Source organism: Lonchura striata, chromosome 5 (genome assembly GCF_046129695.1).
Source record: "Lonchura striata isolate bLonStr1 chromosome 5, bLonStr1.mat, whole genome shotgun sequence".
NCBI lineage: Eukaryota > Metazoa > Chordata > Aves > Passeriformes > Estrildidae > Lonchura > Lonchura striata.
The window spans coordinates 12,474,148-12,502,144 of NC_134607.1; the positions used below are offsets into that span (position 1 = coordinate 12,474,148).

Genomic DNA, 27,997 nt, shown 5'->3' on the forward strand with positions numbered 1-27,997 from the left:
TGAGTACACAAACAGAACTGGTCTCTCTTCTGTCTACAGAAGCAGTATTTTCCATAGGATTTGTAGTGAGAAAGGGTTTCCCTCTGCATATATTTATTAAAATAAAGCTCCTCCAGAAATGCATCCATGCGCTGAGTCCTATTCCATGGCCACCTTCAGCCTGATATAGGAAATATAATCTGTTCCTGAAGAAGAGTAAGCACTTTTTCATTCTGTGCTGCAGCAGACTCTTGACTCGGGATGGTTGTTTGATTATTTTTCTTTGTTGTATTGGGTGGGGGGTTTCTTTCACTTTTTAAGAAAGTGGGGAGCTATTGCCAGGATTTCAGCCTTAGCTTTTGAGAACAGCTCATGCATAAAGGTGAGGTGCTCCCATCCTTGCAAGGTGTAGGATCTATGGACAAAGTGACCAGAGGTGTGTTAGGTGCATTCCCCTCTGTAGAGAAAGCACATCTGTGTGCAGTGTGACACTTGCTGCTGGGATGAGCTCCTCTCTGCAGCCTGTTTTCTGAAGTCTGAATCTGTGTATCTCTTGGAGCCTGACCCCCAACTTCTCTGTGTGCCTCCTTTTAAACCTTTGATGAAACTGCGTGCAGTTTTTGGGTAGTTGTCGGCAAAGCAGTTTTTCTGTTCCTGCGCTGTGCGTGTGATACCTCAAGTATGTCCTGCCAGTTCCCAGCTGCGGGCTGGATTTGCACTGACACAAGATATTCTTGGTAAATGACAGATTTCTCTGAGCTGGGGCTGGCGCTCCTTGCTCTGCACATTGCTGTAGGCAGTGTGTGACATTGTTCTGGTGAAAGCAGGAGCTGGTAGGAGTGGCACACAGAGTGCATGCCCAAATTACGTGTTCCAGGGGCAACACCTGGTGCATGAGACATGCACATCTTGCATAGGTGGTCCTCAGGCATTTGTAGATTCTTCTGTTGTGATTATCTATCCTGGCTCTGGATCCTCTGCTGTCATACCAGTGACCCTGGAAACCCCCCAGCTTTCATAATAGGAATAACTTGTCCTTCATTTCTGGAAACAGCAGCTTCTTTAAATGTTTGTAACAATTTGCAGCTGAACCTATAGACAGTTCTTTCAACACCAAGCCTCTGACACAGCACAGCTCCAGAGCAGTAACTGCATCCATGTTTTGAAACCCTTCTGTCTGCAGGGCTTGTTCTTCAGGGAAATGGCATGGATGGGACAGAAGTGAACAAGTATGAGAATATGTGACAAGTTGTATACCTTAGCAATATTATAATATTGAAACATATGAAATCTTTGTAACATCCCAGTGAGATAAATCTCTTTACATTGTCAGAATTCTCGTTTCAACTCTTGTGGGACACAAATACTCGTGAGGATAGTAATAGTTTCCAGACATGTTTATCATACATCTAGAAATCCACTTGTACAATGCAACTTGATAACTGGGCTCTTCACAAGGCTGATGCTGCACAGAGGTGGAGTTGAAGCATCTGAGGTGCATCTGCGGGGGGTTGAGTGTGAGGACTCAGGGAAAGGAGTGTTCATCCAGAATGGAAGAGGCTGTCTGAAACAGAAAATTCCTTAACTTTTTTCTGTTGTCAGTTGTGGTCAGCATTAAAAGCACAGTTTAATCTAGGGGGGGAAATGAACTATTTGATATGGATAGGGAGAAAAATTATAATAAATAAACTAGAAGTGGTTGAGTAAGGGGGCTGCAGGCTATATACAGGTAAGATAAACCCTTTTCAGAATGATCCAAGTATATCTCATCCTATCTCTGTGCAGAATTTGGATGCTGATCTCTGGAAGTTCATGGTGTTTCAGTGCTACTGTAAGCAGGGCTTTTCGAGGTTGTGTGGAGAGCAAACTTTGTATAAGCAGAAAGACTTATGGCTCCAACAGCAAGGCTCACCAGTGGTACTCGAGAAGAGCAAGCTGGGGGGAGATCTGCTTCCTTGGAGGTAGTAAAGGATGGCTTTTCTAAGACACTGTGCATGGCGCTCCATTTATTTGGGTGAGAAGTTGGAGCTGGAGCTGACTCTTCACCTGTTCTTACACTTCTAGTGCCACTAGTGACTCACACAGGTCACATCCTACTTACTGGTGACTGTGCTTTCCTTATCTTGGGACGCTGGCATTCACAAGCTGTCTTGGCGAGCAGACTCAGAGAGTATCTCAAAGCACATCAGCCTTAATGAGCAATTTTGAGCGGCATTGGCAGTTTGTCTTTTTATCTTACTCTCTTTAATCCTGCAAAAACAGTGTCCATGTGGGTGGAGATAATGAGGTAGAGAGGGGCAAAAAAACTGATCGAAGGAAGAACCAAAAGAAAGCCAAATGACATTTAGGCAGCATTCAACATTGCAAAATCAAAATCCCCAGCTTAGGCACCACCTAGCTCCTGGAGGCATCATAATTCCACAAATACCTCATTTGACTTTTTCTCTGTGCTTGTCTAGGGTTTTAAAATTATTCCTGGTTTAACACCCCTCAGGTGCTGAGTTTTTTACTTAAATGCCTGCTCCAAAGTGCTTGAGTCTGACCACCATCCAGAAAGCAAGCATCCTGGCCCCTCAGCCTGCCCAGGTGCTTTTAGAGCACACCTAGCACATGCAGGCACAATAAGATCAAAAAAGCCCCAGTGTCAGCTACCACTTAATTTTGAAACATCTTATACAGGAAAGCTCAGGGATCACAGCCTGATCCCTTTTAGCCAACAGCTGCTTTTTGCCACCTGCTGAGAGGTCTTTGGTCGTTGCTTCCTTCACATGTTAAGTTTCTTGCTCTAAGTGTGGAATAATGTGGCTTACATGGGAACAGTGAAGAAGTAGCCCTTTTTCCTGTGGTTAGTTCGTGCCTTCTCCAAATGGGATAAGTTAGAAGTGAAGGGAGACAGGGATTAAAGCAGATCTCCCGCTTCCTTAGGCTGCTGTTGGGAAGCAGGGAGCACCACTGCTCCCTCTGGCTGGGGTTCACCTGCTCTCAGGCAAGCGGGAATGTGGCACTTTGATGGAAGATGAGCAGCACCTGATGTTGGGCCAGGTGTGAGCACAGGCAGCTCCTGGTAGCTCTGAGCAAGGCACAGCCCCTCGGACAGGAGGGCCAGCAGTGCCTCTCCTCTGGCCTGCCTGTGCTCAGTGTGCTGACATGAGTGGCTCCATGCATTGACTTGGATCCTTAGTGGTGTAGGACTGTTCTCAGAGGCCACTAAAGCACCGAGGACCCCAAGGCCAGCATCCACCCTTGGAGCAAAGCCCTCAAAATCTGGGTGTTGCAGTGCGCACATCTTCCGTGCCAAGTCTTTTTTGGAGCCTGCTGCAAGTAACTTGTGTAAGACCTCCTACATAATGGCTTTGCAGAGCCAAAGCCTAGCCTGTCCAATGGACCTCATCCCTCCTGGCTCCTTGGTTTTTCAGTTCACTGAGGCTCATGGGGCTGGAATCGTTTGCTTTTTCTCAAGCTTTTCTTTAAAAAAAAATCTGAGAGTGTTGCTTCTGTGGAAAGGCACTTCTGCTCGTTGCATGCTGCTGGAGTGGGACTCATCTAACCTGGAGTCTGGGATCTGTCCTGTGAGACAGAGAGGAGGCAAGCTGCCCAGCCAAGCCCTGGTTTTGCTGGATCCAGCTGCGGTGGTTTAGGTTTCTGGCTGAGTCCCTCTGAAAGCAGCACAGAGCAGAGCACAAAGAGAGGGAGGGTCGTAAGTACCGCCATTCTCTCCTGATAATCCCTTAAAAAATAATTGCAGGCCTAAACCTCTGGCCTCCAGCAAATTTTCCACTCGATTAGAGGCTTTTGTGATGCCGGGGAAAGGGACACGCAGACTTGCATATTGTGCTGCTGCCCGAAACTTCCAGCTGGGATTTTTTCCATCAAAAGGGGATTTTAGTAAAACCATTATAAGGGGCTTAGTCACAGAAAAGCAGTTGAGCTGAGACAGGGGTAGATTAGCTTTAACATGCTTGTTTTTGGCACTAGGGACAGGGTGGACGTTACACCCGGCCACTCACATGCAGCCTCCCCTGTCCCACTGATTCCCTAGCAGGTATGGGTGGGAGGTGATATTTCCCCATGTTCCCCCTGATGTCCCCCTGGCTCGCTGCATTTGGACCCAGGGCAGGAGAGGGGAAGGGAGGGGAAGGAGCGGGCACCCCAGGCAGCAGCCCTCGTGCTGTGGTCTGGGTGTGGGGACCAGAAGTTGCTGTTGCTCAGCTGTCCTTTGGTGTGGTCTGTGCTAAAGGACAGGTGACTCTGGGGAAGGGAGACCATGAGAAGAGACATCATTTGCAGCCTTAAGGACCCTGTGGTGCCTTTGATCCGCATGGGTGGTCCCGACTCAGGGACAGTCCTGGTGGAGATGTCCAGGGAGCAGCCGGAGGGGCTGCAGGCACAGCAGTACCTGTTGTTGTGCTGGGGCATGTCCCTGCAGGGCTGACAGCTCTGCATGTGTTGGGTCAGACTGGCCATTGCCTGGAATAAAAGCTGTGACAGCTGAAGAGTTTGCATAGAGAGAGAGAGGAGAAATGGCTTCTTGAGGGGCTCCTGCTGCTGGGAGCTTTTTCACAGCCCACACTTGTACACCAGTGCTTCCAGGCTGCTGATTGAGTCTGGTGTGGAAGGCTAGGAAGATGTTCCTTGTCCTGACCCTCCCTCTCCAGGACTACCTTAGCTGGAAAATTAATTTCCATTTTTGCTGCTCCAAGTGGCAGAAACCAGTAGGACTGGAGATGGAAGGGTTGGACACCAGGCACTGTTTGGTCACACACGGATCTGGGACATCGCCTTAGTCAAGTTGTTTCCACCTCTCTTCCCCCATTAGTGCTGATTTTCACTTTTTGATGTCTGTGTATGTAATGAGTCTGCAGAAGCTAATTATTAAAATTAATTATAAGGTGTAGTTGCTTCTGAAAAAGACATCATCACTGTACCCTGTAGCAGCAGTGTGAGAGCTGGATTTAAAAAAGACTGTTTAAATTTATTTGCTGAAAAGGACACACACATACAGCTCCAGATACCTTAATCACTACAGAGATATCCAGTAGAGTAATTGTGCCAACAACACAGCAAAACCCTGCACAACAAAACTGAAATAAAATAATCTAAGCATTACTTTAAGTTTGGTCCTGCTCCATTACCGTTCTCACATGCAAATGTTTTTTAAAAAATTGTTTTTGCTGTCAAGCTATAGATGTCAAGAGATGGAGTTTTATGGCAGAAGTGATAAGTTTAGGATAGATGGTTTTCCTGGAGGCAGCTCTTCAGGCTGGGGTGTGAAGTTCTCACATGATGGGGAGCATTGATGCACATTCCAACATAAGGAGATGAACCTGTTGGAGTGAGTCCAGAGGAGGGCCATGAAGTGATTGGAGGGCTAGAGCAATTCTGTGAAGACAGAGGGGTTGGGGTTGTAGAACTAGGAGAAGTGCAAGCTCTGGGAAGGCTTCAAAGCACTTCCCAGTACCTAGATGGGCCACAAGAGCTGGAAAGGGAGTTCTGACCAGGACACACGTAGTGAAGGGACAAAGGAAGATGGCTTTAAACTGAAAGAGGTTGGGTGTAGATTATTTACCAGGAAGAAAGTCTTTATTGTGAGGGTGATGAGGCCCTGGAACAGGTTACCTGGAGAAGCTGTGGATGCTCTATCCCTGGAAATGTTCAAGGCCAGGCTGGGTAGGACTTTAAAGCAACTGCTTCATAACAGAAGGTGTTCCAGCCCATGGCAGGGGATTGGAACTAGATGATCTTTAAGATCACTTCCAACCCAAACCATCCACTGCATCTATCATTGACTCCCAGTTAAGCTATGCCAAGTGTGGCTTTCCCGTTTGGTTTATGGTACAACCCTCAGGACCCTTCACCATCACCAAACGATAGCGGTGATGATGATGAGCAGCCTGAAGTTCGCCATCCCTTTGCACCTCCCTCCTCTGCCACGCCGTGCTGGTTCGTGTCCGGGGCTGTCCAGGGGTGAACCCTTTAGTCCATCCGATTTCTCGCCGCCCACACTTGGTGCCAGGAGTGACCCTTACGAGCTGCGTGTGGGGCTGGTGCGGGGCGGGCTGGCGGTGCGGGCTGCCGGCGGTGCGGGCTCCCGGCAGTGCGGGGCAGTGCGGACTCCCGGTGCGGGCTCCCGGCGGTGCGGGCTCCCGGCGGTGCGGGGCAGTGCGGACTCCCGGCGCGGGCTCCCGGCGGTGCGGGCTCCCGGCGGTGCGGGCTCCCGGCGGTGCGGGCTCCCGGCGGTGCGGGCTCCCGGTGCGGGCTCCCGGCGGTGCGGGGCGGTGCGGGCTCCCGGCGGTGCGGGGCAGTGCGGGCTCCCGGCGGTGCGGGCTCCCGGCGGTGCGGGGCAGTGCGGGCTCCCGGCGGTGCGGACTCCCGGCGGTGCGGGCTCCCGGCGGTGCGGGCTCCCGGTGCGGGCTCCCGGCGGTGCGGGGCAGTGCGGGCTCCCGGCGGTGCGGGCTCCCGGCGGTGCGGGCTCCCGGCGGTGCGGGGCGGTGCGGGCTCCCGGCGGTGCGGGCTCCCGGCGGTGCGGGCTCCCGGCGGTGCGGGCTCCCGGCGGTGCGGGCTCCCGGTGCGGGCTCCCGGTGCGGGCTCCCGGCGGTGCGGGGCCGCGCGGGGCCGTTCGCGCGTTGCGGCGAGCAGCGCCCGGCACCGGGCGCGGCACTCGGCGGGCAATGCTGCCGCCTGGCGGGCCGGCCGCGCTCTGCACCCGCGGGATCGGATCGGATCGGGATCGGGATCACGATCGGGATCGGGGTCGGGATGCGACTGCAGAGACCGCGGCAGCACCACAGGCGGCAGCGTGCTCTCCGGCTGTTTGTGTGGTTTTCCTGGGTGTTAGGTAGACGAGCGGCCCGAGGGATCTCGTTATCCCCATCACCTCGGGTCAATTTGCATAGGGTGCCTTGGCCGAGCGGGTGGAGATCTGCCGGAGCAGAGCCAAGTCAGGCATTGCATCCCTGGCAGCTCCAGGAGACCAGGGGAGCAGAGGGAACCGGCTCAGCTGTGGTACGACTGCCTTTGCAAGAATTCTACCCAGTGTGTGGCAGGAGGGGTTTATGGCACTGAGCGATGCACCTGGTCCACTCTGAAGCTGGGGAGCCAGGGGTGCCACCTCAGCTGTCACCAAGGGAGATAATGGCAGGGATTTCTTGGCATTTCAGCTCACTGAACAAGGAGAGAGGCTGCTGGCTGAAGAGCTGGGATCTGTGTGCCCCTGTGATGCTGTGTGCCCTTGTGGTGCTGTGTGCCAACTGCCAAATCCTTAAAGACATCCAAGGGTTGTAAAGCTGGGACATTGGGGAAAGAAAGAGGCAAAGGAAAGGGAGGAACAGGACCAAGCACAGATAAAATTTGTTAGGGATTTTTTTTTCCCAGAGCTGGGAGGGGAAATTGCTTCATCATGAAATCACTAGACTGTGCCCAGAGAAACAAGACTCAGAGGAAGGAAAATAACTAGGAGGAGGTTCCCATTTCTAGATCTGAGTTAGTTTCTGTAGCAGAATATGAGTTTGGTTTATGTCTCAGTAACCCTCTCATGGAAACACTTGCTCAGGGCATATGTCCAGTCACTGGTACTAAACTTTTGACACCTTGTCTAAGAAACACCACAGATTTTAGGAAATTTTTTAGGAAAATCCCATTTCCATTCATCTCGCAGGGACAGATCAGATTTGGATCTTTCAAAATCTCCATCGTGCAATTTCAGTTTGGGCTGTCATTGAGCTAGTGCATATGGTAAATGTAATTAAATAAGGGGGAGAAGCACTAACATCCCTGCCAAATGTGGCTGGAGGCTTAAGTTCTGGCACAGGAGCCTGATGAACCCTCTCCAGCTCTTTCTTTCGTGCAGCTTGGGGCTGGGGAATTGAGCAGGCCAGCCTGGCTGGCTGGCCAGGGTGGGGAGTGTCAGTGCAGCCCAGCCAGCAGCTCTGGCGCGGGGCCTCCCTGGTGTCCTGAGGGGTCCAGCCCGCACCACCCTGTCGAGTTTATCCATTTAGCTTTTTTTCTCCGCAGAAAGCACTGTTAAAGAGCTGCTGGCTGAAAGAGTGGCATTTAAGGGAGAGGAAGGAGAGAGAGAAAACAAAAAGAGGGTTCACTTTGCTAGGAGCATCCCACATGCGTACATAGCAAGGCTGCCAGATCCAGGGACATTCTCCTTGAGCTGTTAATGGTAGCCTGTGCTAACTTCTAGCTTTGGTTCCAAAATCTGTGAGCATCTTGGCCACCCAGGTCTCATTTTAACCCTTCCCTGACCCCCAAAGGGCAGGTTCAGTGGTAAGCTCTATGCTGTCTAGCACAGAGATCACCTCTGGCCATAGCACAGACCCCAGGTGGTTTGGCTGACAGCTGCCCCGTGACCCCATTATTTATTACCGCGAAACAAAGGGCCCCAGAGCCACCATGACAAACCGATTCATCTGAACCCGCAGCGTGCAGCGGGAAGGTATAAAATGTATAAATCTGTCATGCGTGGACCTCCCATGTGCTAGTCCAAGGGCAGTAAGACCCTTGTGGAGCCTGCTTTTCCTCCCATCTCCCAGGGAGCGGAGCCATCCATGGATCTGGTGAGGGGAGCAGCTGCTACAGCAGACCAGGGACCCCACGCACACGCAGAACTTCACTGCAGCTTGTGAGCTGGTGTCCCAGCTGCTGCCCCTCCGTCCCGGCCACCTCCTCTCCTGCTCAGCTGCTTCATCCCTCCTCCACATCGTTCCTGCTTTGCTTTCTGCCACCATCTCTTTAGCATGGCCCTCCTGCTCCTCAGAGCTGTCCATAAGGCAGGGCCACCCTCTGTGCCCTGCCTTGTGCAGGTGTAGGCAAAGGGCCCTGCTGCCCCACCACTTCTGCTGGGCACAGCAGTGAAGGCTGGCACCAAAGCCACTGCTGGGGCACTGTGGGCTCACAGACAGGAGACTTGCAGCTCATTTCCAATTAGTGGAGTGTTTTTTATGGTTTTCTACCCCAGTTTCCAACTGAGTCATGTTCAAAAATTCAAGAGTGGTTGGTTGTGCTGAGAAGTTATGTGGTAATTGCTCTATGGTTGTTGACCTGTGTCTGTGTCCAAGGAGATACTGTCACAATGGAGCATGAGAGGAAGGTATGAGGAGCACTTGCTCCATCTACGGGAACAGTCCAGGGTGTCTAAGAACTGGACTTCAGGGAGGCTTTGGTTTTGGCAACTTCCTTTGGCTTGTGCTCCCCCTAAAAGGGGATGTTGGGCCATGTGGGCAATGCTTTTGTTTTGGTTTTTTTTTTATAAGTTGAGAGAAGTTCAGGGGATTTTTTAGGGGGAAAAAAATCCTGTCCTAGTTCTGATTATGGAGTTTACGAGCACACATATTATATTGAAACATAGATGTCCCACTGTTATCCGTGTGAACATGGGGCTTAATAAGGAGATGCCATTTTCACCCAAACCCAGCAGAAACAAAACTACTTTATGAGAGGTTTATCATCCCCCATTCTTGGCTGGGACTGCCGCTTGACCCCAGGAGTCTTTGAAAATTATGTTTTCAGCTGTTATGGGAACCTGATCTGGAATTCCCGTTGTTTATAACACTCATACATACATGCTTTTTTTCCATCAGGAAGTTACTGTAAACTCTTTCCTTAATGCAGGAAAGACCCCAACACCTCCTTCCAAGCAGAGGAAGATGGATATAGTGTCAGGATCAATTAGATCCAATTGTGGTGGCTTTCCCTAAAGCGAACAATGCAGCTTTTGTCAATGGACTCCCAGCAGAAAGCTTGGAAGTCTTGGAAAGGAGGGAGTAGAACAACACACGCCCTAAAGTCCAGACCCTGAGGTAGTCCAGGTCCTTAGGATGCAGAGGAGATGGTGTTTCTTTTTAAGAGGGCCAGAGTCAGGCACTACTTTCCCCTTTGAAATGCAGCACTGCATTAGGAGGTGAGGTGGGTAGAGCTGGCAACAAGAGTATGCCCAGTCCAGCCTCAGCCAAAATACCTGTGGAGGCAGGGGGCTGAGCAGGGCAGGCAGGTGCGGGGCCGAGGGCACCTTCTCTGGGAGGGTATCCCACCTGGAGCAGCAGCCAGCCACGGCTGCTGGAGCGGGAGCAAAGTGGCCTGCTCAGCGCTGGAAGTGCTTAAAATGCAAATGTACAGGAACTTCAGACCATCCCCCTCCCTCCTCCTCGGCGCGGAGGAAAGCAGCTTAAATACAGCCAGGCCTGGAGAGGAATGTTAAAAAGAGGGGAAGAATCGCCCTCCTCCTTTCCATAGGGACTCGGGCCCGGCCAGATTGAGTATGCATGACTGAGCAAGCAAGCAAGGACAGCTCCTCTTTTTAACTTTCCTGAACAATGGCTCTGCCTTCTTCCACCATTTCACATTCCCCCTCCTTCGAGGCAGGAAGGGGGCAGCGGGCGAGCGAGCCCCGTCGCCGGGCTGGGGGAGATGAGCTTTGTGGCTGCCCTATAAACACCGCTTAAGCTCCATCTCCAGCAACAATGAAACACCCCACGTCGGGGAGGCTAAAAAGGGACCGCAACGGGTTAAAAGTCATAACGTTGAGGAGAAAGATTACGGTGGAGGACAAAGGACACCTTAGATTATTCAGTGTTTTTTGGTTTTTTTTTTTAAACACGGTTCCACTTTTTAACTTTCTCTTTAATCTTCGGCTGGGCAGTGGCAATCAACTAAGACGTTTCAGATTTCCCAAGTCTGCAAAGGCGCAGGTTTTTGGTGGCTGGCACTGCTGGGAAATGTTTCTGTTTGATTGGTCTTCCATCTGGGGAGGGCCACAGTTTAAATCACCAAAAAAATCCTCCACCACGCAATTCATCTGTAGCTTAAAAAAAAATAAGAAACACAGACCTTCTTCCCCCCCCCGCCCCGGTCACAAATGCTGTCCTCTATCACCAAGTAGTCGATTCAGCTGCAGGCAAGTTTCAGCGCTTAAGGTTCGTCTGACCTCAGAAATCTGCACGGGGTTTGTCCCCAGGGATGCCGCCAGCACCCTCGTGGCCATGGCTGGTCCTGCCAAACCCCTTCCTTACAAACTCCTCGTGGTGATGTTACCCAACATCCTGCACAGGAGGAGGCTCCTTGCCTTCCTCCTCCATCGCTCAGCACAGCCAGCCCCAAATCCCACCATTAACCACAAGTTCTTACCAAGCCCAACAGATACAGATAAACACATCTTCAATAAGTACAGACAACACAGATACAGCTTTTTTTTTTTTCAAAAACATACTTCATATTTCCTCTTTTATTATATAAATATGTTTAACCTTTTACTGTAAGAATATAAAATGTTTTAAGAGGATCTTTGTTATTTTTTTATACAAATTCACAAACAGTACAATTAATCCATAGGGGTCTCTGGGTTTGTGTTAACTCCGTGGTCTGGCCTGTTACTGTGGAGGATTTGAGATTTTGAACAGATAAGCAAAAAAAAAAAAAAGCCAAGATATTTAAAACAAACAAAAAAAATCAAAACAAAAACAAAACCCAAACTTACTCTTCCTCTTTCAAATAACAATTAAAAAATAACCTAAAGACCCAGCTCCATTTTATTGACAGAACAGAGATAAGACAGATGAACTTCAGTCTCCTCCCCTTCATGTGGCAGCCTTGGGATCTGTAGGCCAGCTCTGCTCCTCTCCACCTACAAACAGGAAGCCTGGCATAGTGACCTTTTGTAGGTGGCTTAGGAGGGGAGGGGAAAGCACTTGCATATATCCATATATATAAATTTTCTTTAAAACAAACTTTCATTTTACATATTTCTGTTAACAGTAGCCTAATCCTCAGTGTGGATTCTGACGTTAAATATTTGTGCTAGAAGAGTAAAAATGCAGAAGCACAGTTTGGGTCCCCAGTTCCCAGTGAAGAGGGAGGGAGAGGCACAACCAGAATGTGGAGGTGGGACACAGTAGGGTAAGCCTAAAAACAAAAATTAAAAAAAAAAATTTAAAAAGGGGTGAGGGCAGAGGAGGGGATAAAATAAGAACAAACCCAAGGGGCATTATTCCAGTCTAGGCACAAAAATGTTTCAGTCTCAAAATCTCTTTCCTGTAAGAATTCCAGGGCTTTTGAGGAGGGAAAAAAAAAAGTAACAAATTAAAACGAGGTAGCCAGACATCATATATATATTTATATATATAGAATATATTCAGCAGAAAAAAAAAAAGTACTTAAAAATCCACAAGAACAGCAACTTCATATGTCTTTAAAAATAAAACCATGTAAGAAAATGAATACTGTAAAGGGGAGAATGAGTGAGGAAAACTGGGATCAATTACAGGATGTAAGCAAGGGATAGATGGGAGAGTAAGAGGCTGTTTTTGTAGCAGTAATTTTTTTATGCATTTCAAAATAAAAACAGGTCACAGTATCTCAAATGAAGCAGAAATGAAGCTGGAGATTCTTCCTCATGTCCCCCAGGTAGAGAGGAGCTGGAACTCCCTCCTACCTGCTCACCCCCAACCCAGAGAGGAATGGATATGTGGCTGGATATGTCTATCCCTGTTGCCAAGGAGGAGAAGGGGAGAGAGAGAGAGAATGATGAAAGGGAAGACAAGTCTCAGTAACTCTCAGAGCCCCCCAGTGCACAGGAAGGCTTAAGAGATTGGGGGGGGGGGGGGGGACGGACGGATCTGTGTCCAGTCCCCACAGAGACAGGAGGAGGAAATGGTGTATTCATCTCCAGTGGAGAGATGGGGGGAGAGAGAATGGAGTGCCTGGACTTTTCCATTACCCATAGTGCAGGATGACATGGAAACATACTGACAAAAGGGGAGGCTGTAGCTATCGCTAGTCTCAGTGCAGTGGAGAACTGGAATAGTGGGAGGTTGTATCCACCCACAGCAGAGAATAACATGAAGCTGGAGACTGAAGAGAGATTTAAAAGGGAAAAAAAAAAAAATCAATGTACCTAGGGAGCAATATTTCTGTCACAAATGTGTTGACAGGGGAGGGGCAAGCACAGAGGTGGAATGGTTGTTTTATCAAAAGCTCTGTCTGTGCCCAGCGCAGGATGACTGGGTGGCTGGGTACATAAGTGTAGCTAGGAAGCCTTTGCTGCTGTTACTATTTTTTGTTCCCATCTCCATTTCCACTCTCCTTTATATAAACCAAAAATAATCTATTCTGAATACATGGCAGAACAAGGGTCTTTCTTTATCCATCCTCAGTGCTTGAGGGGATGGAATGTGGGAGTGGGGATAAAGAGGGGTGTCTCTAGCCCCAGTGCATAAGAGTGTGGGTTTCTACCTCTTCCGCAGGGAAGGATGCTGTGGGAAGGGAGAGAGAACTCTGTCTCCCTAGCATGGAGCTTGAGGGCGTGACCTGGAAAATGGATAGGTGCTTTCTCCCTGTCCTCCTGGTCCCCCTTCCTCCCCCTCCTCCTCCACAGCAAGGATAGGTAGGCAGCACAGAAGGGTCGAGGATATACCCTCTTTCTCCGTGTTCCTCCCTGCGGTGCCAGAGTGCGTGGGTAGCATGTCTCTGTGCATGCCCCTCTCTCTTTCTCTCCTCCTCTGCAGCAGTCAGTCAGTCAGTGAGTCCCTCCAGAGGAGATGGAGGTCTCAGGGCACCCTCCTCCTCCTCCTCCTCTCACCTGACCTTCTCACTCTCAGTCATTTCCCAAAGTCCCAGGTTGAGCACCTTGAGGCAGGGCAGCTGGGTGATGCGCTCCAAGCCCCGCTTGGTGATGCGGGTGCAGCCATAGAGGTCGATGCCCGTGAGCTGGCTGAGGTGTTCGGCGATGAGCTCCAGGCCCTTGTCGGTGATGCGAACGCACTGGCCAATGTTGAGGGTGCGCAGCCCGTGCATCTGCCGCACCATGCGGTTGATGCCCTCGTCGCTGATGTGGCAGGAGCAGAGGGACAGCGAGCGCAGCCCGTCGAGGCCCTGTGCGATGTAGGCCAGGCTCTGGTCCCCCACCTTGTCGCAGAAGGAGACGTCGAGGCCGGACAGCCGCAGGCTGCCCATGGCCAGGTGCATGATGCCCGTGTCGCTGATGTTGTCGCAGGAGCGCAGGTTGAGGCTCCGCAGGCTGCTCATGTGCGACAGGTGCAGCAGCCCCGCGTCCGAGATGCCCCCACAGAAGCTGAGGTTGAGCTGGCGGAGGCGGCCCAGCCCGCGGGCCAGGTGCTTGAGCGAGAGGTCGCTGAGCTTCTGGCAGTCCTGCAGCGTGAGCTGCTCCAGGCCCAGGCAGCCCTCGGCCGCGCTGCGGGTCATGCCCGCCAGGTGCCCGATGCCCACGTCGGAGAGGTGCCGGCAGGAGCGCAGGTTGAGGCTCTTGAGGCGCTGCAGGCCCCAGGCGATGAGCAGGAGGCCGGTGTTGGTGATGTTGCTGCAGCCGCCGAGCTCGAGCACCTCCAGGCCCTTGAGGTACTGGGCGATGCGGCCCAGGCTGCTGTCCGTGATCTGCTTGCAGAGGCTCAGGTTGAGCGAGCGCAGGGAGCTGATCTCCGCCACGAAGGCGTGGCTCAGCCCGTTGTCGGTGAGGTTGTAGCAGCCGCTGAGGTTGAGGCTCTCGATGTCTGCCATGCCCTGGACCACGTAGCTCAGGCTGCGCCGCAGCGACAGGATCTGCACCCGCCGGATGCCCCGCGCCGCCAGGCTGGGGAAGAGCGAGGGGTTGGCGCGGCGCAGGTGCAGCTTGGCCTCCACGCCCCGCCACACCGAGCGGTGGTAGGCGGCGTCCCGCCAGGCCGTGCACACCTGCGCCGCGCGGCCCTTGTCGCGCACCTCCAGGTACCCGAAGATCATGGCGAGCAGCTCGGGGAACAGGCACGAGATGTGCGTTTCCATCGCACGCACGCCCGCCCGCGCCCGGCCGCCCCCGCCGGCGCCGCCGCGCTGCTGCCCCTCGCCGCCGGGCCCGGCCCGCTTCCGCCCGGGGCCCGCCCGCCTTCCGCTCCGCGCCGCGCTCCTCCTGCCGCCGCCGCCGCCCTCACATCGCCGGCGCGGGCGGCGCGGGAGACGCCGCTGCGCGACCGCCGGCCCGGCCCCGCCGCCTCTACCGCCGCGCTGGGCGGGCCGCGCCGCTGCCGCCGCCGCGCTGCTGCCGCGGCCGCGCCGCCCCGCGCCGCATCCCGGCGGGCGCGCCCCGGCGGCGGCCCCCGCGCCCCGTGCCGGCAGCCGAGCCCCGCCGCCGCCGCCGCCGCCTCCCTTTGTCTCCGCGCTGCCGCCGCTCACAGCCCGCGGCCCCGCGCCGCCCGCATCCCGCGCCGGCGGTGAGGCAGCGAGGGCAGGGGGTGGCGCGGCGCGGCCCGGCCCGGCCCGGCCCGCCCGCCGCCGGTACCGACTCCGCCGCTCCGGGCCCGCCCGCTCCGCTCCGCGCCGCGCGCTGCTGGGCCCGGCGCCGCTCCGGCCCGCGGGAGGGGGGGAGGCGCGGCCAGGCGCGGGGGGAGGAGGCGGCCGGGCAGGAGGCGGCGCCGGGCCGGGCCTGTTTCCCCTCCCGCCCCCACCCGCGCCGCTTGCGCAATGGTACGGTCCGGAACACGGCGAGCCGTCGCCCTGGAAACAGCGCGGGGCGCCCCCGCCGAGCGCTGCGCTGCCCCGCGCCGCCGCCGGGGGCGCCACCGCGGCCGGGTCCCGCTCCCCGCCACGGCACGCGGGGGCTCCGGCGGCTCCCGGTGTTCCGAGAGGGGCATGGCGCAGCCCCTCTGGGCAGGCTGCTGCGGCCGTGGGCACCGCTCTGCAAATGAGTTATTCCTTGTTTCCAGGAGGAACTGCCTGTGCTTTATACCTGTCGCCTCTTGTCCTAGCGCTTGGTGTCACTGAGAAGAGCCTGGCTCCATCCTCTTGAGATACTTCCATTGATGAAGTCCTTTCCCAGGCATCTTTTCTTGAGGCTGGACAGGCCAAATTTTCTCAACCTTTTCTCACAACAGCAATGCTCCATCTGTGTCACTCTCCACTGGACCCTCTCCTGGAGCTCCATGACTCTCTTCTACTGGGGAGCCCAAAACTGGATGCAGTACACCAGGGCTGAGTAATGGGGCAGGATCGCCTCTCTCCACCTGCTGGCAGTACTTTCCGTGATACATTACTAACCCTAATTCTTGCCCCGCTTCCTGCCCTTTCAAGTGCAGAGAAGCCACGTTGGGTGCTGTGCTGTAACAGGTCCACCAGGGCAGGAGTGGTAGGGCTGCACAGAGCAGCACTACTTCACAGAATCACAGACTCAGTTAGGCTGGAAAAGACGTCTAAGATCATAAAGTCCAACCTATGACCAGACACCACCAGGTCAACCAGATCCCGGCACTGAGTGCCACATCCAGTCTTCCTTAAACACCTCCAGGGACGGTGACTCCACCACCTCCCTGGGCAGCTGTTCCAATATCTAATCACCCTTCTGTGAAGAAATTCCTCCTAATATCCAACCCTGGCACAGCTGGAGACTCCAGCTCAGTACTGTGCTCCAGCCAGCCCCCTTGCTTCATCCTGGTATCTGCCACTGGACCATCTGTGCATCGAGGTTTGCTGAGGCCGTGCTGGGCTGGCTGGTAACTCCTCGATTTCTCTGGGAACCCCGGGCCCCCTGGAGGGACGGGGCTTTGTGCAGCTGCGGAAGGTAGCAAAGAGAAGGTGGATGGCTGCTCACCCTTGCCCGCTGGAGCGCTGGCTGCTGTGGTCTGTGGCACAACCGTGAGGCAGTGTGACAGCTTTGAGGACCAAACTTTGGGAACCTTCTGTCCAGGCATGCCTGCAGGAGCGATAGGACAGGGCTGGAAACAGCTCAGAGGTCTGGGTAGCCGTACATTTCTGCACAGACTGTTTTAGGGCCTCTGTAATGGAAAATAGAAAATCTTCTGAAAATGGTTTTCAGCTAATGGCCTCCTTAAACTACCTCTGAAAATTGTTGAGGTACTCACATAAACCAAGCAATTTCCAGTGACTTACAGCAATTTCAAGAAAGAATGTTTGAAACCCATGTTTCCTCTGTGTCTATAGCCTCGTGTGATGGTACCCATGTATATCTCAATACTGGGCAGTATTGCAGCAGTGTTAAAAATGGCCTAAGTTCTACCAGAGATCAGGTAAGGCTTTTCAAAACAGATTCAGAAGAGCAGAACTGCCCTTTCTTTGTAAAGAAAAAATAAAGTTTGCATTTGTTCAACATGAAAGGATGAGTTTTTAATACTGTCTGGATTGCTGAAATGCTGCACAAATCAGCCTAGTTACTGACGTGTTTGCTGTACTGATGCCTTCACTAATCTGAAGGAATAGGCTCTATTTTAATCATCATTTAAATTTATCTGCTACAGAAGCAGTCATGGCTCTGCCTTCACATACAGATTCCATATTAGTAGATTCTGTTGACTACTTAGAGGTTAAACATTTAGGTTTTGCTCTGCTTTTTTCCTTCCTTTTTGCTTTAAGTTGGAGTCAAGGCGAGTTGAAAGACTCTGAGGCCCTGATCCTGCACTGAGGTCCCCATGTGTATAAACATCACTATCAACATTTGGCTGTGGTTTGGCAGCACACAAAAGCCAGCAGTGCAGCTCCTATTATTGGCTCCAAAATGGGGTGGCCACATGATGTGAAGCGCTGACCTGGTATTCATTCACCCTGCCTGCTCAAGTTAATTCAAGAAGTTTTTGACAGGTTAACTTTTTACTAGCAGACTTTATGCCGGCTCAGGTGTCACTGTGCTCAGCTCCAGCCAGATCAGGTATCGTCTGCACCCCTGTGCCTGGCACGTGGCCAGAGCAGGATTGGTGTTGGCCCCACATCCTGCGCTCTGGCTCATTCAGCAGCAGCCTGATCACATGCCTTGGCCTGATCCCGATGAAATTTGTACTCCTGGGTGATCCAGCAATGTGCAGACCTGGTTTTAGTGATTGTGGAGCTGCAGTCACACACAGGACCTGTACTGGGATGTTGCCCAGTATGAAATACCTTTGTAGTATTATTTTTGCAGTTTGTGCTGTTGGGAGGTTGGTTAACCATCAGATTAATTAAGCAAAAGATTAGGGGCAGTAGATTTTTTTTTTTTTTTTCTCTGCAGATGGACTGCGCTTAGGTCATCTGTAGAGCATCGCAACCAAAATGGAGAATTTCTGTGGAGTGAGGAGCAGGTGAAAGGTGTGGCATCTCATGAGCCTGTCGTGGCAGGGATTCCTTGTCTGGAGGCAGTGGGATTGCTCATAAGAAGGCTGAGTCCAGTAGACATCAGGCAATGTGTGAAGGAAATGTGACACAGAAGTGTCTCAGTGATTGTTGCATTACTCATAACTGGCAAAGCTACAAGCAAGTTCTACAAGTCATTCTCAAAGAGTGCTAATGAAGGCTTTCACCATATTATCCCAAACTCAGCTGTGAATCTTACTGTGGAAATAATGTGGAATTTCCTCTACTTAAGCCTTTCAAACCACATTTGAAGGGGAGTAGGAAAAGGTGTGCTCTTTAAGACAGAAAAGCTTACCTGAAATACTTTTTTCTTTTTATCTTGGCACATTGTGTCTGTAATGCCTCTTGTGTGTAGCCAGCAGAAGTCAGAAACAGATGATGCATTTTCTGGAGACTCTGAAATTCTCTTTCTTATGTGTTATATACTTAGACCATCTGTCCTCCCTTGTGAACAGTTAAGGTTTACATGTTGAGTGTAACAGCCTGGAATTTGGATTTGTAATCCCAATCTACTCTAGTATTGATCTGGGGGAGAGGAAGGCACAGAAGTTACTATTCTAGCAGATTTTTATTTCTCAGTCTAATTGACAGGTGTTTGGAAATAGAGGCTTAGAAAGACAAAGTACAAAGTGCATGAAAAAGGCCAATTTATCACGTGGTTGTTGGGTTGACCGTTTCCAGGAGTAAAGGAATATGTGCCATGTTTTTCATGATCTCATGTGGTATAAATAGGAGGTGGTAATCACCATGTGATAAACTGCATTTTATTAAAAATCCCTGCCTGTCTTTTATGCACTCTGATGGCTGCTCCATCCCCCTGGAACCATCTCTAGCATTCCAGCTCCTCGAGCAGCTCCTGACAGCCATGCTCTCTTAGAAAGCACTTGCCTGATCAATGCTTCATTTTTTTTCCTCCAGTTACACCGGTATTCAGTGGAGGCCATACAGTTTGGCTTGGCAGGGGTTCAGGAGGATCCACATAACTCATTTGTGGCTTCTATGATTGGAAGCAGCTCATGCTGATAAAGCTGCACTGTTGTCTATCCTGCATCTTTTATTGCACAGTTGAGTATAATATCCACCAGGTCTCTCTCTAGCTCCCATCTCAGCCTGGCCTTGTTTGTTACTTTTGCCTGTCAGTTTGCTAGGTAACTTTTGGCTCAAATTAGTCATTTAAGAGATAAGAGAGTCCTTCCTTATCCTTACTTCTGCCACCCTAGTCCATGTGCTTTGTGCATTTTCACAGCTTCAGCTGCGGAATGAAAAACTTGTGAATTTACCCACAGGAATCTTTTTAGCCTTTGGCTTTTTTTCTTGCCTCTGGGAAGTGGCCATTGGGACTGCAGGACAGAAGTAACACAAAAACACTTGGACAATAAAGCCCATGCCCAGCTAACCCTTCTCTCTCTTTTGATCCATTTAAACCTATATGCAGCCACACTCCATGGGGCTACAGTTGTCCTTCACAAGTTGGCTTCCAGACCTTCTTCATCAGATTTGAAGCATGACCACAAAAAACAGCTAAGTTTGATACAACCCATGGTCTTAAACTCAGTTTAAATTTGGTTTAGTGGAGCTTCTTCAAATTCAGTTTGGGGAATGGTTTTTTTTGTGTATGAATGAAACCAAAAGGGTCCTTTTGGTACTGTTGCAATAGGACAGTAGTTAATGGTTTTAAACTGAAGAAGAGTCAGTTTAGACTGGATACAATTTTTTTACTGAGGATGGTGAAATGCTGGCACAGGGTGCCCAGAGAGGTGGTGGCTGCTGCATTCCTGGAAATATTAAAGGTCAGGTTGGGCAGGACTCTGAGCAACCTGGTCTAGTTAAAGATGTCTCTGGTCATTGCAGGGGGTTGGACTAGGTGGCCTTTCAAGGTACCTTCCAAACCAAACTTTTCAATGATTCTGTGATTCTGTGTTGCATGTGTGCCTATCTGTATGCATGCACACAGACATATATAAATCAGCATAGGGTGTTCACTGAATGGATTCCCTTTGGAATTCATGCAGGTCTTTAATTCTCATTTTCATGATCTTTCATTTTTTGATCAGAGAATATAAAGAAAATGTAACTGATCAGAGGGTTATTTGGAAATTGTAATACTGGGATTCTTTTGCCTATTGAGCTTTGTTGGAAGACTAGGTCACTATGAAGCTTTCCGTAAAAAATAAAGTGGCTTTCTGTACTTTGAAGGCTTCATGTCTCTAATAGGTGCTACATGAGGATGTATTTTAGGATTACGTGGTTTGTCCTGCACAAAGTAATTCTCATGTGCCATGTATTTCCTGAAATCAGGTGGTTTATTCAAAATACAATGTAGTGTGGATATGTGGTTAGATGCTGGGGCAAAATGCAGAGCTAATGTCTCAGTGCAGACTCCAGCTATACATTAGAGCCTTTTGGATTTGGGTATTTCTTTCAGGTCTTGTTTTTACTTGTCAGTCAGTAGCTGACAAGAACACAGCTGCTGGTATGAGGAGGAATGATCAGAGGCTGTGAAGTGTGGGAGGTTGGGATTATATTCCCAGTTTTGCTGTTAAATTGGCCAGCGGTTGTTGCTGCTGTAACAGATTGAACCAAGCGTAAATGAAAGGATTGCTTGAAGAATCAAAACAATTTGTGATTGTCCAGACAGCTCCCTTGAATGCCATGTGCCTTTCATGTCTGTCTGTCTGTCTGCTTCTGTGGGACAGGACTGTCTGGAGCAGGCAACCTGGGCCCCTGCCCGCAGGCAATTCCTTGGTTTGGCCATGCATGTCACACCCTTCAGGGCTTATGTGGAGCTTGGTACTCAATGGTTAAAATCACCAAAGGGAAAGTGCTTTGGGAAGGCAGGATGTAAAACCTCAAACCTGAAATGTTTGCAGGTCATTGTATTGGGTGCTATTTTAAGTGTTGGGCTTTGTAATTTCTTAGCAGTATCAAAGAAGATACTTATTTTGATACTTTGATACTTGTTAGCAGTATCAAAGAAGATGGAGATGGCAGAAAATATCTGATGCAATTGTTATTATTAAAAGCAGTGGCACAAAAACAAAGGGACCTTTCAGGTGGTAATTGCTTTCATAAGCCATTCCTGGGTTGAACTCTGAGACCTCTACAACTTGATCTAATAGGGGCAGCCCCTGCAGTCACAGCAGAAACATGTGTGTCTGGCATGCCGTGTGGTACCTGTTACAGCAGCAGGTCTGTGAAATCTTCCTTTGTAACAGCTGTTCAGTCCAAAACCCAGCAGAGGTGGATGAATGCTCCACTGACAGCCAACATGTTCACCCTGGGGTGGGGGAGATGCTCTGGCCACTGGCTGAAGTTCGGCAGAGCCAGTGCAGTTTCCTCTCTGCCAAAGGCTTCCATGCAGTCAGGGCAGATGTAGCATTAATGGCCAGCTTGTGAGTAAGGGGCATTTGGCTGTCAGGAAAGCTGCTCCCTGTGCTCTCTGTCAGAAGCTGCATGGAAGAAAAGACATCAATCTCTGGGCTTTCCAGTTAAGCCTTGCATGGGGCCCCCACAGTGAGGTCCAGGGACAAGTAATTCATATATTCTTGCCACAGTGAGAGTGAAAAGGTAACCTCACAAGAGGCTGAGTTCAGCTTTGGGAGGGTACTGATGTAGCTGTGTGGCTCGTAAAACACAAGATTTTTGTACCTATGGATTACTGCAGCATTACTTTTGACTCCTCCCTCTCTGGACTGTGGCCACCAGCACATTTTCAGGTAGTAAATGGCATTCTAAAATTGGCAATTCACTTGAATTGGACCAAGTTATGTCACCTGCCTTCTGAGCACCAGCTCTGAAGTAAGTTCTTGGAGGATAACTGAAAAATAGGGCAATGCTATTTTGGAAACATGCTGTGAAAATGAGATTCACAGTTAGAGCTTGGCATAAAGGTGAGAGATAGAAAATACAGTTTTATAAGGAAGGCAGGCTAAAGACACAAAATAGAATGTTATACTTAATGGAAGATTTGGATTGCTTCTGGCCAGAGGAAGATTACTGTAACATTTTAATCCTGACGTAACAGTGCAGAAACTGTTTGTGCTAAATTCCTCTGACTTTCTGAAAGTTATCTGGTGCAATTATTTTTTTGGGTGCATGAAGAAATGGTTGCAAAGGGACGTCTCTTTCAGAAACTTCTTTTGTGCTTGCTTCTGTTCTTGGGTTCATCTGGAAACTCTAAAACCCCATTAAGGTAATTAAATTCACCAACACGTGTTATCTATCTGTGCATGACAAAAATCTTGGAAATCCTCTCTGGAAATGTGGGGGTAAAATTAAGGATAGACACAAATAGGGCAAGTATAGAGTTCATCATGCTGGAGGTGGAACTATAAATGGGTAAAACAATATCTGTGTTTTACACTTGCTCTTTCAACTTGTGTCTACACTTTTCATTTTAAAAAATCTGTAATTAACCATTATCTACAGTATAATGTACATTAACGTGTGGCCAGATCCCCCTCATGTACAATAAGAATACAACTTTCTCTAGTTCTGATGGTTCCAATTTTTTTTTTAAATGTGTGCACACAGAAAATTATAAGCTAGAAATACGGCTTTTACTTCTGTTTTTTTTTCCCCCAGCATACATGCTGACTAAATTATGTGGAAAAGCCTCTTTCGTTCCACTGTTTCACCCTTGAGATCTAGTATTTTCCTAGTCTTGTCAGTGTTGTTGTTCCACGCTTTTTGCCAGCAATCCTGATCTGTATTCTTTAGGTTTCTTTTGGAACAGTGAATCCTTTTGTGAGAAGATTATTCCTTGATGCCCTGAAGCAGGAAACATAAACAAAAGTCTTCAGATGTATTGAAATCTGAAAATATTTATAGAATGGCAATAGTTGCCACAGGATGTGGGAAGCAACAGGTAACTCAATAATAGTCCTTTGCATATCCATAGCATCTGTCCTGTGGCAAAAGATGTCTAATCATGTAATACCTAGAGCTTTGTAGCATTTCAGGTTCCTTTGCAGGTTTTAGCCCTGCTTCATCTGTGATAAAACCAAGTCTCAGCCTGTGTGTTCTTCATGGATGGGAAGTGAGTACCTGCAGCTTAACTTTGTTTGAAGTTCGGGATGTTTGGGCTCACGCTGTCTCACGCTAGGTGCCCAGAAGTGTAGGCATGAAATCAGGTTTTGGAAACTGAGAGCTGAATGACTTCCCAGCGTCACATGCTGGGTTTGTTGCAGGGCCAGGAATCCAACCCAAATCTCCTGGCTCCTTACCCACTCCCTGAGCAGCAAGGCTAGTCCTCAGCTGTGTTTCAAGGGAACCTAGAGAGCGCTGGCATTTTAGCAAGTCAGCTGGCAACTTCACTATGTTTTGTTTAGAATGGTTCACATTCTTCCATCTAATTCCCACACTGAAAATTTCCAGCTTCCTATTTTTCCCAAGCTGTCCCAGCAAGAATATTGAATATGCAGATATGGTGGCACACATGTGCTTTTCCTGAAGTAACCCCTCAAAGTTTCTTCTGGATGTTTGTTTTACTCCAGTTCCTGTAATTCCCAAAGTGACATTAAACAGATTTTTTTGTTTAACCTTTGTATGAAACTTTCTTTCTGTCTGTCCCTGTATTTGTAAGGTTATGTGGTTTTGGTTACATTTTGCTACATTCCCTTGTGTGTGGAGGAGACACTGTAAATGAAAGCACGTTATAATTATTTCACACCACGCACAAATGTCTCCTCAGACATCTCCCATACATGCCTTCTCTAGAACATATTTTTGAATGTGCACATTTCTGTATTTCCAAACCTGTTCATGTAATATATAACTTCTTTCTCTCTACAAGTGTTGAGAAACAGAAGGGCTGTTCACTCAAAGTCTTGGAAGTGCATCTCAGAGGCAAATGAAATTGTGACTGAGAGCAGGAGTAGGAGCCTTGCTAGCCCATTTCCTGATGCTGAATCTCTCTGTACAAAGCTGGCACTGGGCTTGACTGAAGAACTGCATGCTGTCAGCACGAGCAAAGTCAAGACAGTGAAAAAGCTGGCTTCTGCTTCAAGTGAGGAAGTTATTTTGCTGGAACAGCATAAATGCTTAATTGGATTTTTTGCTTCCCCTACAGTGAAGAGACTCAGGCAATTCCTGCTTTCATCCTACACCTTGCCTGCTGCAAGGATGGTGCACGTACCCTCATACAGCAGCATTTCTGAGGTCCACACCTGTAAGCAAGGCACTAACCCCTATATGCAATGCAGCCTGCTTCCCTCTCCTGCAAGATGAGCAATTCCTATCTTCTCTGTGGATACACTGGGTTGTTTTTTTTTGGTGGTTTTTTTTTTTTTTTGTTGTTGTTGTTGTTGTTTTTGGGGTTTTTTTCAGGACAAATTTTTCTTTGCAAGAACTTTGTAGTTTTCCAATAAAGCAGAGGTTGCATTCCAGATGTACAGCTGTTCCACCTACATAAATTCCCTAGTCCTGTCTAGTCGACTTGCCCAATAGCATACTGCCAGAGAGAATAAATATGTTGAAGAGGTTGGGGAAAGAATCTCCAGGACAGTAAATATTCTTTTGGATTGTAGTGTAAAATAGATAATTTTAGTTTTCTCTATTTGAGTGGCAGTTGGAAGAACTTAACCCACTGGATTTCTCCCACTGAGTATGTGTTTCCCCTTTAGTTTCAAGGGGAAAATAAACTCTTTTTTTTTCTTTTAAAAAAAGCCATCTCCTGTAGACTGTTCAGTTGTGTGTGGTAAGTTCTGCACAAGGTTTGGTGTGAGCATGGACTAAATAATGACAATATTTACATGGTTTCACTGGGGGATATTTATGCATGTGTTCTATGGCCAGAGAGTGCCATTAGTGTAAAGGTGTGATGGTGAGGGGATGGGGATGGGAGGCGACTCTGTCCCTGCAGGGAACCTGGCTTGATGCCCACCCTGTGCCCAGGGCACAGTTTGGCCACAGGATAGGCCAAAGCCTCTGTCTTCCAAGCACTGGCTCCTTCTGAGGAAGATGCCCTTCTCTCTGAATTTTCACCAGGAATGAGAATCACTCAGAGATGGTTTCCTTCCTTCTCAGGTGTGATTCTGAGACCTGGTGACAGTCTCACGCCATATGACACTGTTGCAAAGATGACATCACTGTGGCAGGAGAAGCAGTCCTGCCCTCCCTCAGCTCTCCATAGCAAACTGCATTGAAAACTGGTTAGCACTAGAAGTCAAAATATCCAAGTGCCTTTCTGAAGTTTGCAGGATTGTAGTGATCTGAATTGGGTAGCCTTATACAGCCCAGATGCATCTGCTGTGGGAACAGTGACTTTTAAATCCCTGTTTGAAGGGCTGCAAAATGTGGCTGTTACAATCTGGACTTTCAGAACAACTCAGGGACGAATTCTCTGGTGCCAGTCATTCATGAGCTTGTACACTGCTTTCTGGGTAGATGAGGTGTTAGATAAGCACCTACTTTTTCCAGAAAATTTAACCCCTTGGAGTTACGTTTCTGGTGGCTACATTTTTTATATCCAGAGCAGGAAAGGAAAAACACAATTTTCCACAGGCACCTCTGAAATCTGATTCCTTGTTTTGAAGCATAGGTGTGGGCTGAGCTATTTGGAGGATGAAATTGCCACTGGTGGAGAGCAGGATGTGCTCAAAAAGCCTCACCATGGGTGGAAAGTCAGTCTGGTGACAATTTGCACTGGCTGTGTTGATGTAAAGCAAGTTTTGATTTTGGTTAGCCCTGCTGGGCAGGCAGAGCTGTGGGAGGAGGAGATGGATGCTATTCTAGTGTCTGTACCAAAATGTCACATTAGAGTTCATATTGGCGAGAGAAGCAGGAAAAAAGCACAGCTTTTTTTGGAAAGCTTTTGGATAGCTTTGGCAGTTAAAATATCTATATAATATGCTTTGAAAATGGAGGCAAAGTCAGTGAAAAATGAACAAATTTGAGTAAAGTGTGCTAGCAGCTTCACTTACTTTTCCAGTTGTTCTTTTTTTCCTTTTTGGAAAAGAATTACAATGCAGCAAATGGTAGCACAAATACTGGAAACTTCATCTGTTATAAATCAGGTAATTTTATACAGAGCCATCTTTCAAACTAATGCTTTGTTATCCGTTTTTTAACACATTGATTTTTTCTTTTCCTTTTTTTGCTATCATGTTCTTGCACTTCAAGCCTTGACCTGATAACACAGGGGCTTTGGCAGCATCATAGCTTTGTGTAGTTCCTGTCCAGGAGGCTGATGTTCATTCTTTGTGCAGTTGTGTCCTCGGCCTGTGTCAGTGAACTTACAAATAGGATCTGTAACAGGATACCTTTATTTTCTCCTGTTCAAATTGCACATAAGTGATTGGTGCTAGAATGAAGTTGAGATATAAATACCTCCTTTTGGGTACAAATTTATATGCAGTCTATTCCCCAGACATTTTGAATAGGTTTAGCGTAAACCTCTTGCACCCAGAATTAACAGGAAATTCCTTCACTGAAGTGTGACGGTATAGAAGATAAGTTCTGAAATTGGTTAAATTGATGTAATATCCTGATATTGACAGGGTTTTATTTATAGTGCTTCAACCTTTACTAAATTTATATTTAATATAAAACACTGTAAGCATGCTTGGGAAAAAAAATATTTTCTCTTTGGTTTGGAAACTGTTTGTGAAAACTATGAAGATGATGCATTGATAGACTTGGACATTATTCCCAAAACATTCTGTATTTGAATTCACTGTATTTGAGCAGGAACAACATTTAATTGACAGCAGAAGTATTTGATGGTTGAAAGAATGGAAAAAGCAAGCAGATTTTAATTTTGATCCCCATTCAGCAAAAATGAGTAGGGATATACTTACTTTCAGACACCTGGTTTAATGCTTTACTGAATGCACCACAGATTTACTGTTTTAAACCTGTCACCCAGCCCTTCCTGCACCTCTCCCTTTCTGAAAGGTAAAAGAAAAATAGTAGCTGTCGGGGTTGTGGGGTTTTAAGGGATGGGTGTATGTGCTTGCTTTGCAAGTCTAGAGTGGAGGAAAAGCTGACTGCTATTATTTTTATTAGACTAGACTTTGTAACAAACACTTTCATAAGCCTATTAGGAAGGATGAAAATGATAATGAATTTGGATTTATTCCAATGGTTTACTGTTTCCTTTGGAAATGTACATGTCAAGCTTTTCTGGCAGTGATTTAACTGACAGGAGGGTCTTGATCTGACCCAGTCTGATGCTGGTCCCTGTGACCTGCACTGAGGTGTAGAATGTGCCAGACACAGTAGTAATCAGTGCATCTCCCTCCAGTCATTCACTCCTGGAGAATTAAAAACCACTGCAGCAACAGTTTAACTGTACTTTGAATATTTGATTTCCTTTGGCAGTTGATGAAATGATTACAGAGTATGGAACAAGCTAAAAGGAATCTATATCCAGAGCAAAAATGAGGCCCAGGTCTGTGAGACATAAATCTCAGTTTGGGATGGCTCCACTGGGATAGGAGTAGCTGGACACCCCTTTAGGGAGGATGAAGGTCCTCTGTGCTTTCCAAGATGAGAGTGAGGAAGAGAACACTTAAAGTCATCCAACTGTTTCCATCCCCTGGCCTGTCCTAAAATCTCTGCAGGGGAGTTGCTTTGACTTGGATGGCCTTGCTCTGCCTCCTTGCTCATGTTGTCAGAGAACTTTGTGTTCTTATGCTTCCTAACCTTCAAGGAGGGCTGATGGGTGTGCTCATAACCACCATAATCTCAGCCTACAGGTCTCATACAAATCCTGCAGGCAGCATCAGCTCCCCAGCAGGACCAGGGCTGCCCTCCTGTCATTGCTTGAGGGCTCTGTGCTGTGGTCAGATACAGCAGGTAGCAAACCAGCTCCCAGGGTTGGCCTCTGGAAAACAAAGGAGGGATATATGTTCTTCTTTTTACTTTTCTCATGTCATACTCCCCTCTGGGGTTAATCATTCGTGTAAATTTAACA

General features: G+C 48.8%; 1 protein-coding gene across 1 annotated transcript; it reads right to left on the reverse strand.

The window, feature by feature from the left end:
* Positions 1-12,068: 12,068 nt before the first annotated feature.
* Positions 12,069-14,812, reverse strand: FBXL14 (F-box and leucine rich repeat protein 14). Its single transcript, XM_021535045.3, has one exon. The coding sequence runs from the start codon at positions 14,752-14,754 to the stop codon at positions 13,552-13,554; it is 1,203 nt and encodes a 400-aa protein (XP_021390720.1). The 5' UTR covers positions 14,755-14,812; the 3' UTR covers positions 12,069-13,551.
* Positions 14,813-27,997: the final 13,185 nt, after the last annotated feature.

Excerpts from the sequence above, each read along its gene's own strand:
- FBXL14 (XM_021535045.3), bottom strand. The coding sequence starts at position 14,754 with ATGGAAACGCACATCTCGTGCCTGTTCCCCGAGCTGCTCGCCATGATC.